At 41.9% G+C, this 19,316-nt stretch overlaps 1 protein-coding gene across 1 annotated transcript in view; it reads left to right on the top strand.

The window, feature by feature from the left end:
• The window catches only part of LOC124553284 (poly [ADP-ribose] polymerase tankyrase-1-like), a 47,607-nt gene that overhangs the window by 3,367 nt on the left and 24,924 nt on the right, over positions 1-19,316 (top strand). Inside the window, exon 2 of the mRNA XM_047127166.1 lies at positions 6,605-7,181. Within this exon, the coding sequence (XP_046983122.1) occupies positions 6,605-7,181 (577 nt within the window). The remainder of the gene's footprint in view (positions 1-6,604; positions 7,182-19,316) is intronic.

Below are 19,316 nucleotides of genomic sequence, written 5' to 3'. Positions count from 1 at the left end.
TTGGTTTCGGGAAGTTCATCTGCGGAATTATCCACTCGCTTGTCTTCTGCCGTGTTTGCAACCAAAGATTTCGCGATAGACCAACTGGTAATATTTTTAGATACACTACTGTGCTGCTCATACGGGGTATCTATCTCTGAGTTACTAAAACAGTCAATTGTCACTGGCGGCAATGAAAACTGAATAGCACGACACAAAAGAGATGATTTGGATTCCACTAAATGTAAACAATTGAAGACAACAGTGCTGTCCCCCACCAACGCTATATTTCCACATCTTGGATTTGAATGACAAGAATGACTACTCGAGGACATATACAGACAACTACAGTCAAACAATAAATATTTTGAATTTCAACAAAATCGACTTTAAAAATTTCAAAGAAAGGTTTTCAAGATAACTAATCTGAATAAATTTTCGAAATGAAGCGGGGTTTGGCGGGAAAGCTGGATTTTAAATGAGCGCAGCACTTGAATGTCAGAAAATGCACTACAGAAGCAGGGTTTTCACAAAACACAAAGGATTCTACTCACTTTGCATTGTCTTGAAACAGCGACTCGTCACAGTAATTACGGAAACTAGTTGTATTTTATCGTTCTGTTGGTAGTCACCACATGATATTAAAAACAAGAGGATCAGCTATGATTTTAATTCATGTCGCTGTTCGGGCGCCACATGTGATGTAAGGAAGTATTATTAGTATTATTATTATTATTAAGCATCAGACTGAGGAGGGGAAGCAACATATACTTGCGTGCCTCCCGTTCCCGTTTAGAAAGCGCAGCGTACCATTGTGGAACAGTGAGGCTTTGTGCGGTTGGAGAAGCAAAGTTTGCTAAGAAATTCACACACGTCACTCGCACTAAAAAGTACCTAAGGGCCACTTTAAAACTGAGTTTGAGGAATATTACAAGGGGGGAATATAAGCAGTATGTTAACGCCGGCCTCGACTGTTCTGTCTGCACAATGACACGTCGGACACTGTTGGCTCTGTAAAAAAAAACTTGGCACATAGAAAGTAAATGATTAAGCAAACACAGATTTAGAGTAATTGACACTATATTTACGAACTTGGACTTAACGTACATATAACATGTTAACACTTACGTCAATAACAATGACAGAACTTGAGTGGTTTGAAAAGTTTACAAATCACGTAGAAATGTCCATTCATTAACCACTCTGCGTTTTTCACACATGCTAGTCCCACATGCAACAAAATGACAGTATTTATCTGTGGGATTTAACAAATTACAAGTTTAATAAAGAAGTCCATGTAATGGTGCGTCCGTATTATACAGGAGATAAAAAGAGACTGATATCGTCCGGCAGTGGACGATGGGTTGCGCGCTTCTTTTTCTTTAATATTCAAAAGTCTTCAGAGTATGTCTTTAATATCGATGTTTTACATGCTCGATGAGTTAGCCTATAGTTTCTTAGAAGCGTCAGTGGTGCTGGCTTCATTTCTCCTTGTAAATCGTCAAAATACATCATTACAATGCATAGTTAAATATTATACATTGGCAAATAAATGACTCTTGGCATCTTTCATTACTCAAATCAATGTTTTGTGTGATGAGATGTGGTGGTGTGGAAATACATCTCACACCACAAGCTTCTATGCTCTTCATGTCTAAACTCTTTATCGCCCACGTTTCACTTCCATACATGGCTACACTCAATACAAATACTTTCAGGAAAGACTCCCTTAGACTTAAACCTATACTAGTTGTTAACAAATTTCTCTTCTTCAGAAATGCTCTTCTGGCCATTTCCAGTTTACATTTTATATCATCTCCGTTTCGACCATCATCAGTTGTTTTGCTGCGCAAATAGCAAAACGCATCAACTACTTTAAGTGGCTCATTTCGGAATGTAATTCCCTCAGCATCACCTGATTTAATTCGACTAAATTCCATTACCCTCGTTTCGCTTTTGTGACTTTCATCTCATATCATTCTTTCGAGACACAGTCCATTCTGTTCTATTGCTCTTCCTACTCGTTTGCCTTGTCTGACAGAATTACAGCGTCATAGGTAAACCTCAAAGTTTTTATTTCTCCTTTCTTGACTTTATTTCCTCATACAAATTTTTCTCTGTTTTCATTTATTGATTGCTCAAAATAGAGATTGAATAAAATCGGGTATAGGCTAGAAACTTGTCTCACTCCCTTCTCAATCCCTGCTTCCCTTTTGAGCAAGGATAGAAAATGTTTCAAGGACACTATTTTCCAACAAGTAAGCTGATCGAAGAACCTCTTGTAGAAGTTAGTATTGCTCCACAGTTAACAATTGTTCACTTGTAATAATCATTTGGTGTCTGCCTTAATATATAAGTGTTGTTGTGAGCCACTTGTTGCAAAAACGGTTAGTATCCTTTTGTGTTGTTCAAGCAAAACTTCTGTTACATTGCTTGATAAATTGTGCTACTACTTGGTGTCTTATTTCCAAAACATAATTTCAGTACCAAGTAAACTGGGAGGCACTGCGACATATAGTTGTAGAAGACCTGCATCTTTTCCCATACAAAATTCAAACTCCTCAGCCATTAAGCCCGAGGGCCACGGAACAGCAGTTTTGTTTCGCCTACACTCTTGTCTCCAGAATTGACGAACAGGACTTTGATGTGAATATGGTTTCGTTTCGCCCCTAAGCCCACATTTATTTGGATGGGTTCGTCAATAAGTGAAATTGGCGCATGTGGTGGACTGAGACCGCGCATTCGGTGATCGAGAAGTCTCTTCACCCTCAACGGGTGACTGTGTGGTGTGCAGTCTCCAGTCACGGAATAATCAGTGCAATATTCTTTTGGTGACTACCGAATGGTCCGTAAAGGTTTTGGGAGATGATATCATCACGATTATCCAGTTACCCAGGAGGCACAGGCATGGGCCTCGATTGGCCTCCATATTCTCCAGGTCTGAATACATCGACTTCTTTCGGTGGGGCTATATTAAGGTCAAGGTGTACAGCAATAGCCCAGAGACTATTGCTGAGCTGAAAACAGACATTCAGGAGGTCATCGCCAGCATCGATTTTCCGACACTTCAGCGGGTTACGCAGAATTTCGCTATTCATCTGCGCCACCTCATCGCCAATGACGGCAGGCTCATCGAAGATGTCATAACCTTAATCTGAATATATGTAGTGACGTTTACATTTTGAATAAATTGTAACACGCCGAACTTTGTAACTAATTAACAGTTTTTTATTCTTCTTTATATACAGTCAGCCAGAAAAATGTATGCACACCATAACGAACGAAAACTATTACTTATGTGTTTATTTTTCAATTAATAATTCATCACATATGTTGTACAACTTTCAGCTTAGCATACGGTTACTTTAAGAGTTAAAATGTTTACAGTCGGCGGCTATACACATAGCAGAATGACGAGCGCTCGTTAAAATTCTCTAAGCACTATGGTACTTAACATCTGATGGCATTACTCCCTTAGACTTAGAACTCCTTAAACCTAACTAACCTAAGGACATCCCACACATCCATGCCGGAGGCAGGATTCGAACCTGCGACTGTAGCACGAGCGCGATTCCGGACTGAAACGCCTAGAACCGCTCGGCGACAGCTTCCGGCTCGTCGCAACTATGTCAGTCACTGTTACAGTGTAGATCGCTGCACATGTCGCTGTAATTTCCTGGCGAAGTTCCTCCAGCGTGCGAAGTTCCTCCAGTTCCCCACAAGTAAATGTCCGTAGGTGTTAGATCTGGCGACCGTGGAGGGAACTCAATGGGTCTTCTTCATCCAGTCCAATGCCCCAGCCGCGGGACACGATGGGAATCAGAAAGCCCATCGAACACCCCATGTTGTTCTCGGCCACTTTTATTTGAATGGATTCGTTAGTAAGTGAAATTGGCACGGTTGGGGGCTGAGAGTCAGTATTTGGCGATCGCGATGTCACTTCACCCTCAATGGGAGACTGTGTGGTGTGCAATGTCCACTCATGGAATATCCAAATTCACCTTGGAGGTGCAGTTTTGGGACCATTCTGGTTCTGATGCACACAGAGGCCACTAGCATGGGCCTAGACTGTATTCACTTTCAGATAAAACAGCTATGCCATGCATACCTGCTCTATTCTCCTGTATTACTACATGTAACACTTCTCCCCCTTCCTAAGTACCTGTTCGTTGAATAGATTAAAGATAATTGTTTATAGTACACCACCCAGCCGGACTCATTTGTGAACATGCGTAGAACCTGTGTAGAGTGCACTCCAATGGAAGTCTTCCCTTTTATTATACAGCTTCCACATAACATATCACTCTCTATGCATATTCCTACTCTCTCCTGTACCTCAAACTTTATTTGGCCATTTTACATCATGAGACGTTTCCTGTATACCTACCAAAGCTATGTATTTACAATTTCAAATTAAGTTTAATGATATTACTGCTTCTTGGATTCTTCGTTTTTTTCCGAATCCTAACTGACTTTCTGATAATCCTGTGTCAACTGTTCGAAGATAGTGGAAGCTTTTATTTGATAAGGCATTCACAACTAAGCTAACACTTCGGTAATTTTCGTATTTTAGGACATTCCTCCATTAAGGCCAAATATCGTATAATGTTTTTCTAGAATCTGAGGGCAAATTCCCCTGTTTCTATATGTTGCGCTAGGGAGTATTTAACAGATTTCTAATTCCAATTCTTCCACGTCCGACATAGTCAGCTAGAATGTTGTCTTTCCGAGGGCTTTTTTGTTTCTCGGATTTTCAGAGCTAGCTGATAGAAAATAAGAGCAATAAATAATAGTAATTTAAAATGTCATTTAAAGGATCAACCTGATCGTCTAACGTAGTAACTGGAACTGTGACTATTTTCAGCGCTAATAACAGCTTGTAATGAAGAACTCACACCAGCAAAGGTCAGTTATCAGTACCATCTGCAACAATTTGGTAGGGTGTCATCAATTATCAAATGACGGAAAAAATGTGTGTTGAAAATATGGCATATTCTCTATGACTGACCCTGACATATCCCCCTACAGTAATGGCTCCCAACCTCTCTGAGACTATTATCCCAGAGTGCAAACAGACACTAACTAGAGCTCCACCTCCCCCACCCCACCCCCCTACCCACCCAAACACACACACTAAGTCATCGTCTTTAGCAATTAACTAAACTCCACTAAGAAGAATATTTCCTTTGAAAATTTTTATTTTGAAAGTGATGAAAGATAAATGATACTTAGCTTTTGTAGACGTTTTATTAAACCTCAGACTAATGTGTCAATTATACAATTGGTACTTCTGATTTGTAATGATGTATCCTTTCTCATGGCATCTAAGACTACTCAAAAATGGAAGTTAACTAACTGTCTGCAGTAAAGTTATGCACATGTTACAATACTTTTTTCCTCTACACCACTTCTCTCTCTATTGACACTTGTGTCACCCTCACCCTGCACCTTTACTTAAAATCAATGAAGTGAAAATTCGTGCACTCTACTTACTGTTTCTGAATCACTTGATTGCTGGACTCCTTACTTCTGCAGTGTCCGAAATCGAACGATTTTAACTTGCCAAAGCTTTGTGTCTGACTAGGTGCCACAAATAGTAATAAAAATAAAGTACTGTACATATCTTACACTACAATAGTAGCCACTACATAGTAAGTGTTGAGTTGAAGTTTAATATTTTTTCATTTATTATTATGAACTGAGTGATGACGAAATTTCTGGTCATTTGCTAGAAATTTTTATGAGATATTGAAGCATATGTGATCTATATGTCTTGATTTCTCCATCATGGTACAAAGTGAAAACTATTGTGTGCAGCAGGAGGATTATGTGTGGAATATGAAGTTCATACATTCGTTTGACAAGCTGTAGCATGCACCACCTTGTGTCATTCATTACTTCTATTATTTGAAATTAAAAATTAATTGATGTTAACTTATGTAATAACTATTACATTGTTGTGAAATAGTAATGATAAACATGATCTTTTAGAATAAATTTAGTATTGTGAGCGAAACACAGTTGGACACAGTTGTTTGTACCCCACATAAAATTTAATTTTATCCACTGGGAGAGGGGGCCGTTATGCCACTACCCTACAAAATATTGGGTGTTGTCATGTTGGAATATGTGAGAAGTTGCCATCAAGCTATGCCAGCCACCTCTATATCATGTTTCTAGAAAGTCATTCCAGACTGTGACAGCAGTTAGTTGATCCCCTGTGTCAATTCCTGGAGAGAAACACTCTGGGCTAGCAGTTAAGGGCAGAGGGATACAGATTTCAGACATAAAATATCATTGTTTTCTTAAATAAGTACAGAAATTGGGACTGTGTGTTGAATAGAATATGCTCTTAGTTTTGTGCTAGAGCAAGTATTTGTACAAAGAGACAAACGATAGGAGGCCTGTATTCCTTCCGTGGCATTTTTTACATGCAAATAGGGAAGTTTTAAGAGGAGATGTAATAGATTTTCAAAGGTATTATTTCCTTCACCTACACACTTTAATCTATGTTATGTGCGAATTTTATCCTGATTGAAGCTTTATAAATGCCTTTAAATTGATAAAATGATTAACTCTGCACTGGCAGCCACTCCTACATCTCCTTTGGGAAACTGTGTTCCAGAATCCCTCACAGTGGGACGAGTTCAGAAGGCTGAGGAGGCCACGGCCGTGGATCTGGGTGCCCTGCTGGACGCCGGGGACGGCGCTGTGGTGACTCTGCTGGCCGGGGACACGCGGCTTGTGGCTCACAGGGCTGTCTTGGCCGCCAGGAGTCCCGTGTTTGCGGACATGTTCCGTCGCGTCACTGTAGAGGGCAGCAGCAACCAGCTCGTACTCTCGGACACAGAGGGTCCTGTGCTGCGCCAGGTGCTGGCATACCTCTACACCCTGCAGGTGCCCCAGCTGCCCAACATGGCCCCACAGCTGCTTGTCGCCGCCGACGTATACGGCCTGTCGGTACTGAAAGCGCACTGTGAGCAACAGGTGGTCGCCCAGCTGTCTGTCGAGACTGCGGCAGCTGCAGGTGTTATCGCGATTAGGCATTCCGCGAACAGGCTGAAGCAGGCCGCCGTCGCCTTCATAAAGGCCCACATGCTCCGTGTGATGGCGACGCAGGGCTGGGCTGAGGCTGTAGTTAACGACCCACAAACTGTTGTGGAGTTGGCTCACCTGATTGCAGAGACACCGACAGACACCAGGTAAGCGTGAGACAAGTCACAATTCTACGTTACACAGCGATAAGTGTGTGTACTGCCCGGCCTACAATGTCCACCACAAAGTTTAATTAGATGTGCATGTGCAGTAAAATACACTACTACTGATATCCATTTTCTTGTATACACTATGTGATCAAATGTATCCAGACACCTGGCTGAATATGACTTACAAATTCAATGAAGCCCTCCATCAGTAATGCTGGAATTCAGTCTGGTGTTGGTCCACCCTTAGCCTTGATCTCAGCTTCCACTCTCGCAGCCATACGTTCAATCAGGTGCTGGATCGTTTGTTGGGGAATGGCAGCTCATTCTACACGGAGTGCTGCACTGAAGAGAGGTATCGATGATGGTCGGTGAGACCTGGCACGAAGCTGGCGTTCCAATATATCCCAGATGTGTTCTGTAGCGTTCAGGTCAGGTCTCTGTGCGGGCCAGTCCTTCACAAAGACGGTACTGTCATGCAACCACTCGGCCACAGCCCATGCATTATGAAAAGATGCTCTTTCATGTTGAAAGGTGTAATCGCCATCCCTGAACTGCTCTTGAACAGTTGGAAACAAGAAGGCGCTTAAAACATGAATGTAGGGCTGTGCTGTGATAGTGCCACGCAAAACAACAAGGGGTGCAAGCACCTTCCATGACAAATACGGCCACATCATAAAACCACCGCCTCCGAATTTTACTGTTGCCACTACACATGCTGGCAGAGAGAGTTCACAGGGCATTCGCCATACCCACACCTTTCCATCCGATTGGCACATTGTGTACCATGATTAGTCACTCCACACAACATTTTTCCACTGTTCAATAGTCCAATGCTTACGCTTCTTACACCAGGCGAGGCGTCATTTGACATTTACCATCGTGATGTGTGGCTTAAGAACACCCGCTCGACCATGAAATCCTAGTATTGTCACCTCCCGTCTAACTGTCATTGCACTTGTAGTGGATACCGACGCAGTTCCGATTTACCGTGTGATGTTCTGGATAGATGTGTGCCTATTACAGATTACGACCCTCTTCAACTGTCAGCAGTCTCTGTCATTCAACAGATGAGGTCGGCCTGTACGCTTTTGTGCTGTATGTGTCCCTTCACGTTTCCACTTCGCTATCACATCGGACCTACGCATGTTTAGGAGTGTGGAAATCTCGCGTACAGACGTATGACAAGTGAGACATCAATCACCTGACCACATTCGAAGTCCGTCAGTTCCGTGGAGTGCCCCATTCTGCTGTATCACGGTGTGTAATGTCCACTGAGGGCGCCAATATGGAGTACCTCGCAGTAGGTATCAGCACAATGCACCTAATATGAAAAATGAATGTTTCTGGGGGTGTCCAGATACCTCTGGTCACATAATGTATGTCATACAAATACCGGCGTTGTCTGCATTGGATTGTCACACACTAACTGAATAGCTTGTCTAAGTGCTCTCAAGGAACACGCATGCTCGAAGTAAGCCAACATAAAGACATTGTACTTCGCAAATAAGCAGGTTGAATGCCACAAACAAGTGCCGATGTCGAACATTTCAAATACGGTATCTCGTAAACGACTCATACTTGGATCCTGCAACAAACACCACTGACATTCTGAACTACGCTACTCTTCGTTTATTAACGTCAATAGGAGTAGGTCTAATTAGAAAAGTGTATCTTGTCACAACAAATACACTTCCTCGGTATTAGTACAATCTATGGATTGGCTAACAATACGAGCTCCAGACTACCAATCCACTGTATGAAAACAGCAGATGAATAGCACTTTCAATACCCGCAATATTTCTGGAGGAAGCATTAGGTGATTTACCCTATATATTGGCAAAATAGTAAAATTTCTTCCATACTGACACTCTAATCTGGATCCTGGAAGTTGTTAAGGCCACTGCTCGCATAAAGTGGGAAATCCAGGTTTGGGTCCCAGTCTGGCACAAATCTTCTGATGTCATGAGTAAATTGTAGAGTGAGAATCTCATCGTATTTTAAACTGCAAACACATTTCTTATGCTAAATACAGCTGTGAACTGCAGCAGGGTCTGTTCCTTCAGACATGCATCCTTGTCTGAAGGACATGCCATAGGAGGTTTTTAAACACAGGCACTGTAAGTAGTATTCATATGCCCAGGCACAGGTCGTGGCAACAGTAAGTAAGTTTCTTCCTGAGTGGGCGTTACAGTGATTGTTCTACAGCAAGACATGGAAACTCACGGTGATATGTGGAGTTTTAGGTCGGTCACTGAAGCATCCTCGCATAGACGAAGTTGTTCGGCGATCATACTTGCACATTGAGAAATTCAGATTCTAGTCCAGGTCTGAGATCAAGCTTTTGACATCACCAGTAAACTGTACAGTTGGAGTCTCATCGTATTCACGATTGTGAATACGTTTCTTGTTCTTCACGCAGCTGTAGCTCAAGCAGTACTTGTTTCTTCAAACGTGCATGGATGTCTGAAGGCCATTTCACAGTAGAGCCATAAACACAGACACTGGAAATAGAAATAGCACTTTCTGATGGCTCACAATGCTTTCGTTGAATTCTAATAACATTTTCATCAAATCTTTTGTTGGCAGATAAGTCAGCAAGAAGAGAATCATGCAATAGCCAAGATTTCTATAGCTACGTGGATTATTTAGGTCCTATTTGCAGTTATCATTTCTATTGAATTGCATGAGTACAACAAGCTGTTATTTACGTAGCTCCTGAAATGTTTGAAGAAAAAGGAAAATTAGCTGTGGCTACTGCAGGGTTACGTTCTAGTGATGGACACAATGATGGACTGCTCAGATCACAGACAGACACCACAGTGACATGTGCTATTGGCAGCTAGGGAAAGCCCGCTCTGTTCTCTGTGCTGTACATGCTACCCTAAACCTCTTCCTTCAAAGTACCCTCTGTTCTCGTTTGTTGTCTCCCCTGCTTCTGGGAATGAGATACCTATAAATGGCGTTATACTGTGTAAAGTGAAGGTGAAGAAGCGGAGCAGGTCTGTCGCTCCTTACCAGGACCAGGGAAACATCTACACTATGTGGTTAAAAGTATCCGGACTCCCCATAAAACATACGTTTTTCATATTAGGTGCATTGCGCTACCACCTACTGCCAGGTACTCCATATCAGTGACCTCAGTAGTCATTAGACATCGTGAGAGAGCACAATGGGGCGCTTCGCGGAACTCATGGACTTCGAACGTGGTCAGGTGATTGGGTGTCACTTGTGTCATACATGTGTACGCGAGATTTCCATACTCCTACACACCCCTAGGTCACTGTCTCCGATGTGATAGTGAAGTGGGAACGTGAAGGGACACGTACAGCAGAGAAGTATACAGGCCGACCTCGTCTGTTGACCGACAGAGACCGTAGACAGTTGAAGAGGGTCTTAATGTGTGATAGGCAGACATCTATCCATATGATCACATAGGAATTCCAAACTGCATCACGATCCACTGCAAGTAGTATGGCAGTTAGGCGGGAGGTGACAGAACTCGGATTTCATGGTCGTGTGGCTGCTAATAGGCCACACATCATACCAGTAAATGCAAACAATGTCTCGCTTGGTTTAAGGAGAGTAAACATTGTACGACTGAACCGTGGAATTCCGTTGTGTGGAGTGACGAATCACGGTACACAATGTTGCCATCCGATGGCAGGGAGTGGGTGTGGCGAATGCTTAGTGAACGTCTTCTGCCAGTGTGTGTAGTGCCAACCGTAAACTTCGGAGGTGGTTATGATGAAGAGCAGTTCGTGGGTGGTGATTGCATCTTTCAACCCGATCAAACACCTGTTCTTAATGCGCGGCCTGCGGCGGAGTGGTTACACCTCAGTAACATCCCTGTAATGGACTGGCCTGCACAGAGCGCTGACCTGAATCCTGCAGAACTTCTTGTGATGTTTTGGAACACCAACATCGTGTCAGGCCTTGCCGATTGACAAAGATACCTCTCCTCAGTGCACCACTCCATGAAGTATGGGCTGGCATTCCCCAATAAACCTTCCGGCACCTAATTCAACGTATGTCTGCGAGAGTAGGAGCTGTCATCAAGGCTAATGGTCGGCCGACACCATATTGTATTCTAGCATTACCTACAGAGGGCGCCACGAACTTGTAATTCAATTTCAGCCAGGTGTTTGGATACTTTTGATCACATAATGTATCTTAGAATGCTGCAGCACAGTTCGAGGTGTGCAGCAACGTATTTTAAATTCCCTATTCGTGACGTTTCCATTCTGTAAATCCTGAAATCTTCGTTGTAGTGGAGTAGTCAGTCGCATTAGTCGCTACACCCAAATCAGTACAACAGTTTTGTGTGTTTTGTATCTCCCTTTTACTTTCTAGATATATATGTGGGATTCGCTGACAATTTCTGTAACAAAATTCATCAACTCTAACGAACTATTCGAGGGGAATTAGAAAAAACGTTTTTGAAGTTTACTAAGCTCTAAGGAATATGTCATTCTCAATCGGAGCATATACGGAAAATTTCTCTTAAAGAAGGTGATATAAAAACATAATTCTTGAACAGCACATGACCACCTCACAAGAAAGGCGACAGGGTTTCACAACAGCTCTGCCGCTTCAGGCAGTCCTGCATAATGCTCTGTCTTCCTTCACATTTCCTTCCCACTTCTAGTCTGTTGTTTCTCGTGATATTGCCATACTTCAGTGTACTCCCTTGTGCAACACAAAAAGGAAGGCGCTTTTTTGTGTGAAAACTCCGTACTTGGCTCTTAGAGGAAGGCCTGTCAAATATCTACTAACCATTCTTTGCTTAATTTTCCCTGTGGCTTTTGTAAATATTAGTCTTGCAGTGTTTTCTTCTGGTAGAACTTAGTGTTTTCCTTTTCTGACCTGTTCCAATTATTGGTCCATCCCCAACCACGTCAAAATGAAAGAGATCTTTATATCTTTCTATTCCATTTTATGATCACATTATAAATACTCACTATAATGCTACTGACTAGTAATTACTTTTATTTTTAGATATAGCTGAATATTTATGCACCACTTATTGAGCTGCTTCAAAAACTGGAATTCATATCCTTCACATAATAATCCTTACATTCAATGATTCATTTCTCATTTACTTTTATTGTTACAGAAGTGTATTCCATAATTATAAACGAAAATCAATGTTTGAATGAAAATGCTTATCGCCACAGCCATGTTTTCAAGATGCCTATTATTTACACATTAACCTTAAATATGTAATTCTATCTGAATTATTTAGAAGTAAAGTTGGGAAATCCACTTCTTAACTTAAATAGCGTGCATGTCACAAGACCTAACCAGTATCTTCTTCATTGCCTCAAGCTATGTACACTATTGCATTGTACCTATTCATCTGCTTACCATGACAACCAGTTCACACACAAGTATCCATCCACGTTACGTGCATAGACATGAAGCCTCTCTTCTTATGTCAATCGTAAATTCATCGTCCAGTTTCTTCGTGAGAAATCACAAACGTTAACCAACACACTCACCCACACAGACACACACAGAAAAACACACATACACACACAACTACAAGAGCCAAAAGTAGAAACTGCCACATCTTCAGTAACATAGTTCTCATTTCATACACGTATCTCCAAACAGTTACTGCCATTGAACACCGCTGCTACATGTAGCATTGTTTGCAGAGCTCTGGAAATGCTTGTCTTTTTCCGTGACAACACTTACTTCATAAGCACCACTTGTAAATTGCACGTCGTCCAAACACCAACCACAACTTGTTCACTCGTTATCACACTATATACAAATTTCCATCATCTGGCATATGTAGCATAGTTACTTTGACTGTGCATTGCACTTATATTTACATTATTATGCACTAATATAACACACACACACACACACACACACACTAATCACAGTCTGATGAATATCATTACACTGAACACAGTAAAGAAACAAAATTCTTGATTTCAGTGAGTGACAACCTGTGATCAGCCCTTAGGTGTAAATATATATTATATAATTAACGTGTCTGCTTATTTTACTGATCATACTCATAGACTCGTTCAGCCTCCCAGTCAGGTACCATTCAACGTTCACCTGTTCCGTGTGAGTAGTCATTGGCCAGTGTGAATCAAATAAATCTTTTGGCCGAAGTTTCAATTCTGGGATAAAGGTTTTAATGGAAGTTAAATTTTTACTGCAGTAGCTTCGTAATATGACAAATACTGTGCTACATTTTTCTCTGAATTTCCTTCCCCGGTCATTTCAGAAGTATCTGTCATCATATTTACTGTATGTTCCCCCTACCGCCCAGTCTGTAGCATATGACCTACGAACACCATCTGATGGACGTAGTAGCCAATTAAGTACATTTAAAAGTTTTGCCAATCTAACTTCTGAGTGACTGTAACTTGGTATGTTAAACTGCTAGTATGAGGAACTCAAGAGAAGCAGCGTGTAAACTGATTGTCTCAATAGTCAGTCATTTATCTTAATGGGTTAGTTGAGCCACTGTTGCCTTTGGCTGTATTGGTCCCATTATCTGTGGATGGATAGCTGCCCTGTGGTCCCTGTGTGAATACATGTATCGAAACAGTCTACATCGGCACTGTGGGCCAGCCACTGGACACAGCAGGACCAACCCCTAATATACAGCCACACAGTGAGCACAGCGACTGAGGCCGGACCGTCACAGCTGTGCAGACCACAGGTGCCCACTCAGCCCCCGTCTGTGGCATGTCGTGAGTTCTGTCACTACATAAGCATATCTTTAAACAAATTAGAGGAGGGTGGCGTTAGCGAAGTGTTATGGTGAAAAAATCGAATTTTAGTTTCTAAAAAGCAGAGATGGTGATGGTTAACAGTAAACTTATTGTGTTAATCGGAATCGACATCTTTCTTTGGATTCAGAGAGAAAATGGCGTTCACTTTCGAGATTTAATATCAGGACTTTGACTTTCCACTTATTAATCTGGACTGACGGTGTAGATTATTTTTATGCTAAATGTTCATTCAGTGTAGTAGTATGGGGATTGTTTCCTAAGCTAAAATTCTTTTCCAGAGTTTCTATATATATTAATGCAGCGGATGGAGCATCTAGTTTCAGTGTTGGTTATTTCATCATCATCATCATTTATTACTGATTATGCCTTTCAGCGTTCAGTCTGGAGCTTAGCCCCCTTATAAAATTCCTCCACGATCCCCTATTCAGTGCTAACATTTGTGCCTCTTTTGATGTTAAACCTATTACTTCAAAATCGTTCTTAACCGAATCCGAGTAACTTCTCCTTGGTCTGCCCCGACTCCTCCTACCATCTACTGCTAAACCCATGAGTAACCTTGCTTCTCCCATGCGTGTAACATGACCCCACCATCTAAGCCTGTTCGCCCTGACAGTTACATCTATAGAGTTCATTCCCAGTTTTTCTTTGATTTCCTCATTGTGGACACCCTCCTGCCATTGTTCCCATCTACTAGTACCTGCACTCATGCTAGCTACTTTCATATCCATAACCTCAACCTTGTTGATAAGGTAACCTGAATCCACCCAGCTTTCGCTCCCATACAACAAAGTTGGTCGAGAGATTGAACGGTGCACAGATAACTTAGTCTTGGTACTGACTTCCTTATTGCAGAAAATGTTGGTTATTTATCTCCCAAATTAATCTTGAAGGGAATGGATGTGGAAGTAGGTTGGTGGTGCATTGCTATATGAGTATCATACATGAACATAAATTTATGGACTTTATCAGCTGCAAAAGAGAAAGGTAGAGTCTGGAGAAAGTGAAGCATGTAAGACTAGAAAGATAACTTCCACGTAAGAGTATGATGTAATGTTTAAATATACATTGCATCAACAAGAACTGAAGTATTCGGAAGGGCTGACGAAACGAAAAGATACTTCACATGTTGATACAGTATGTGACATTATATCAGTCATTGAAAAATCGAGTCAAATTTACACAGAACTTAGTGGTATGAACCCATTTATAGTTTGGCATTGCAACCACACTTACCGGGAACATGCGTTGGTTCTGTTGGGAAGTAAATCTTAAAGTCATTTTATCCTCTCCTGAGGGAAAGTGGGCCATAATCGTTGCAACTCGTCCTTGATATCGCTGTTACTAGCACTGCGATGGGTTGACACCCGACATGTTAGATCTGGATGTCTTTCGGGACATGGGGGTATTTCAACATCAGGCAGACAATTTATGGAGATACATCCCATGTGTGGGTGAGCATTTTCCTGTTGATTGTTGATGTCACAATACTGTTGCATGAGAGGTAGCAAACAGGGACATGGGATGGCAGTGGCATACCATTGTGCCAACAGCGTCCTCAGTCACTATGAGTCTTGAGCTGAGTTCATCCCCAGCGCATCCACATACCATGACCCCAGAAGTAACACTGCTGCATGTCTCCAGAAAACAGAAAGAATGCGACCAAGGTCGCCGCCATAGTGCCTGACGATGCTCATCTGGGCCAGTACAAAATGTGATTCATTGCTGTAATGTGAGTAGTCTATGCATTATATTGACAGAATCACTCCAATAGAAGTCTTTTTTGTGTTGGTAGTAATGACAGCTACACGTGGCTGAATAATTCCATAGTCCATCTGCTAGTGGTCTCTAACACCAATGCAGGGACGATGAAGACATGTTCATGGTCTTAGGGACTGTGAACCAAACAATACATTACTACGATTGGCTGGTCCAATAACAAAAGTGTTAAGCGCTGACCACGAGGGTATCTAAGAAGATTAGAAAAATGAGTGAAATACAAGTGATACACTTTGATTGGTTGCAATGCTGTCTCGAGGCAGTAAAATATTGCCGGACATGATAGCGTGACCAATCTGGCTCCAAACCTAGAGAGACCCTAGATACTTCTGTTAGTACAGGGTGGAGCAAATGGAAGTGGCCTGGGAGAATGAATACGATTGCACGTGACTATATGCATGTAGCCACACCCTGTGACATGCACGCCATGTGATCCTCCACGTGATCCACATCAGTCCAGATTGTAGTGCGGGCTGTGCCAGTGTGAGTGGAGCAGAGCAAAGGGGGCGATGGTACTCTCAGTGGAGCAGCAGGCGTTCGTTGTGAAAAGTTATGTGAGAACGAAGTCATGGAAACGATATGGTCAGTTGTTTTCTGCGAAATTTAGTGGTGTTAAAGTGTGAACAACGAGTCCTATGCAATGCTTAATCCGAAAGTGCTGTCAAACAGGATCTGTTTTGAACCAGTAAAAAAAAAAGCCTTAACTGTCCTGCACACCACAAAACATGGCTGCAGTGCGCCATAAAATGTTTCAGAGACCTACCAAATCAATCCAACACCTGTCACAAGAGGCCAGGATGTCACACTGATTATGCAGACCTGCATATTCAGGGTGGTCCATTGATTGACTGGGCCAAATATCTCACGAAATAAGCGTCAAATGAAAAAACTTGTCTAGCTTGAAGGGGGAAACTAGATGGCGCTATGGTTGGTCCGCTAGATGGCTCTGCCATAGGTCAAACGGATATGAACTGCGTGTTTTTTAAATAGGGACCCCCATTTTTTATTACATTTTCGTGTAGTACGTAAAGCAATATGAACGTTTTAGTTAGGCCACTTTTTTCACTTTGTGATAGATAGCGCTGTAATGGTCACAGACATATGGCTCACAATTTTAGATGAACAGTTTGCAACAGGTAGTTTTTTTAAATTAAAATACAGAACATAAGTACGTTTAAACATTTTATTGCGGTTACTCCAATGCGATACATGTACTTTTGTGAACTTATCATTTCTGAAAACGCATGCTGATACAGCATGATTACCTGTAAATACTACATTAATGCAATAAATGCTCAAAATGGTGTCTGTCAACCTCAATGCATTTGACAATACGTGTAACGACATTCCTCTCAACAGCGAGTAATTCGCCTTCCGTAATGTTTGCATATTCATTGACAATGCGCTGACGCATGTTGTCAGGCGTTGTCGGTGGATCACGATAAAAAATGTCCATCAACTTTCCCCACAGAAAGAAATCCGTGGACGTCACATCCGGTGAACATGCGGGCCATGGTATAGTGCTTCGACCATCAATCCACCTGTCATGAAATATGCTATTCAATACCGCTTCAACCGTACGCGAGCTATGTGCCAGACATCCATAATGTTGGAAGTACATCGCCATTCTGTAATGCAGTGAAACATCTTATAGTATCATCCCGTAATTTCTCTTGTGCCCAGGGCAGAACTGTACAAGACGTTCAAAGTCGTCACCATGCAATTCCTGGTGGACAGAAATATGGAATGGGTGCAATCGATGTTGATGTAGCATTCTAAACACCGACGTTTTAGAGATTCCCGTTTCTTGCGCAATTGGTCTGCTACTGATTTGCGGATTAGCCGCGACAGCAGCTAAAACACCTACTTGGGCATCATCATTTGTTGCAGGTCGTCGTTGACGTTTCACATGTGGCTGAACACTTTCCTTAAATAACGTAGGCTAACTATCCGGCGAACGGTCCGGACCCTTGGATAATTTCGTCCAGGATACCGAGCAGCATTCATAGCACACACCCATTTGGCATTTTGATCACAATAGCCATATATCAACAAGATATCGACAATTTCCGCAATTCGTAAACGGTCCATTTTAAGATGGGTAATGCATGACGAAGCAAATACCGTCCGCACTGGTGGAATGTTACGTGATACCACGTACTTGTACGTTTGTGACTATTACAGCGCCATCTATCACAAAACGAAAAAAGTGGTCCACCTAAAACATTGATATTTCTTTACGTACTACACTAATATGTCATAAAAAATGTGGGTTCCTATTTAAAAATACGCAGTTGATATCCGTTTGATCTATGGCAGCGCCATCTAACGGGCCAACCATAGCGCCATCTGGTTTCCCCAGTTCAAGCTAGACGAGTATCTCTTTTTGTAGTGTTTCCGTTTGATGCTTATTTCGTGAGATATTTGGCCTGATCACTATCAATGGACCACCCTGTATGTCCCTATCGCATGTCTGTTGGTCGTGCATTAAAACCAGCAGATGTTCCTAACCACCTCCACATTTGTGGATGTCCATTCACTGAAATAACAATGAATGGCTTGGACATGGATCTTTTCTTTATGTCTGATGGAGACTAATTTCCGATGAGTTGTTACGTCAACTAACAGAATCATAGGTCCTGGGTAGCAGAGAGTCAGCAGAACTTTCACGAAACACCTTTGCACGATCATAAGGTTGGATTTTGGTGTGCAAGGTCTGCACGCAGCATTACCGGTTTCACCTTCTTCAATCAGCTGCTGACTTTGCCCATCACATTGCCAACATTTGGGAGCTATTTGTGGCAGCATTAATGGTGGAGGGAAAGGCGTTCAGTTACTTCCAAGAAGATGGAGCAACTGGTCATACAGCAAGCTGAACCTTTGATCACAGGTACACAATTTCATGATTCACAGTTGTTAGCCTAGGTCAGTCTGGTTGGGGCCCTACCTGGCCACCTTTGTCACCTGATCTGTCAGTGTGTTATTACACTGCACGAGAGCCCTCAAGAGCAGAGTCAATCACAACAACCCTCACAGTCATCAAGAACTGCAGCAGAACACTTCAGATGAGTCTGCAGCAATTCAAACATCCAACCTTCGATCGGCCTTCAGCAACCTACCGACCAGGGCCCAAAAGCATCAAGAGATGAATGGTGGTCATTTTCAACAGCTGATAGAGTCATCTTAGTGCTGCATTTACTTTCCTCTGTTGTACTGCTTTGTACTATAGAACTCTAATCTCTGACTGCTTTTATTTGATCCCACCTTCTAATAAATTGCATGTGTATGTGCGTCCACCTTAGACTACTGTACATGGAAAGAGCAAAGCTATACAAGTCAGTACGTTAGTAACCTTTCTCTCTGAGTCAGAAAATATAATGTTATCTTTTGTAACTGCAGTATAAGTATTTGTATTAGTGTTAATATTAGTAACAAGTGTCAGTAGTAACATAGTAGTAACAGTAGCAGTTGTAGCTTCTAGAGGAAGTTCATGGTGATGTAGTATTTATAGAGGTTTTCAATAGTTGTAAGAGTTATATTGCTTATTACTGCAATTACAGTATCAGTTATCATTGTAGTGTTAATAGCAATATGTAAT

The sequence above is a fragment of the Schistocerca americana genome, chromosome 11 (genome assembly GCF_021461395.2).
Source record: "Schistocerca americana isolate TAMUIC-IGC-003095 chromosome 11, iqSchAmer2.1, whole genome shotgun sequence".
NCBI lineage: Eukaryota > Metazoa > Arthropoda > Insecta > Orthoptera > Acrididae > Schistocerca > Schistocerca americana.
This window is presented reverse-complemented; position numbering and strand designations above follow the sequence as displayed.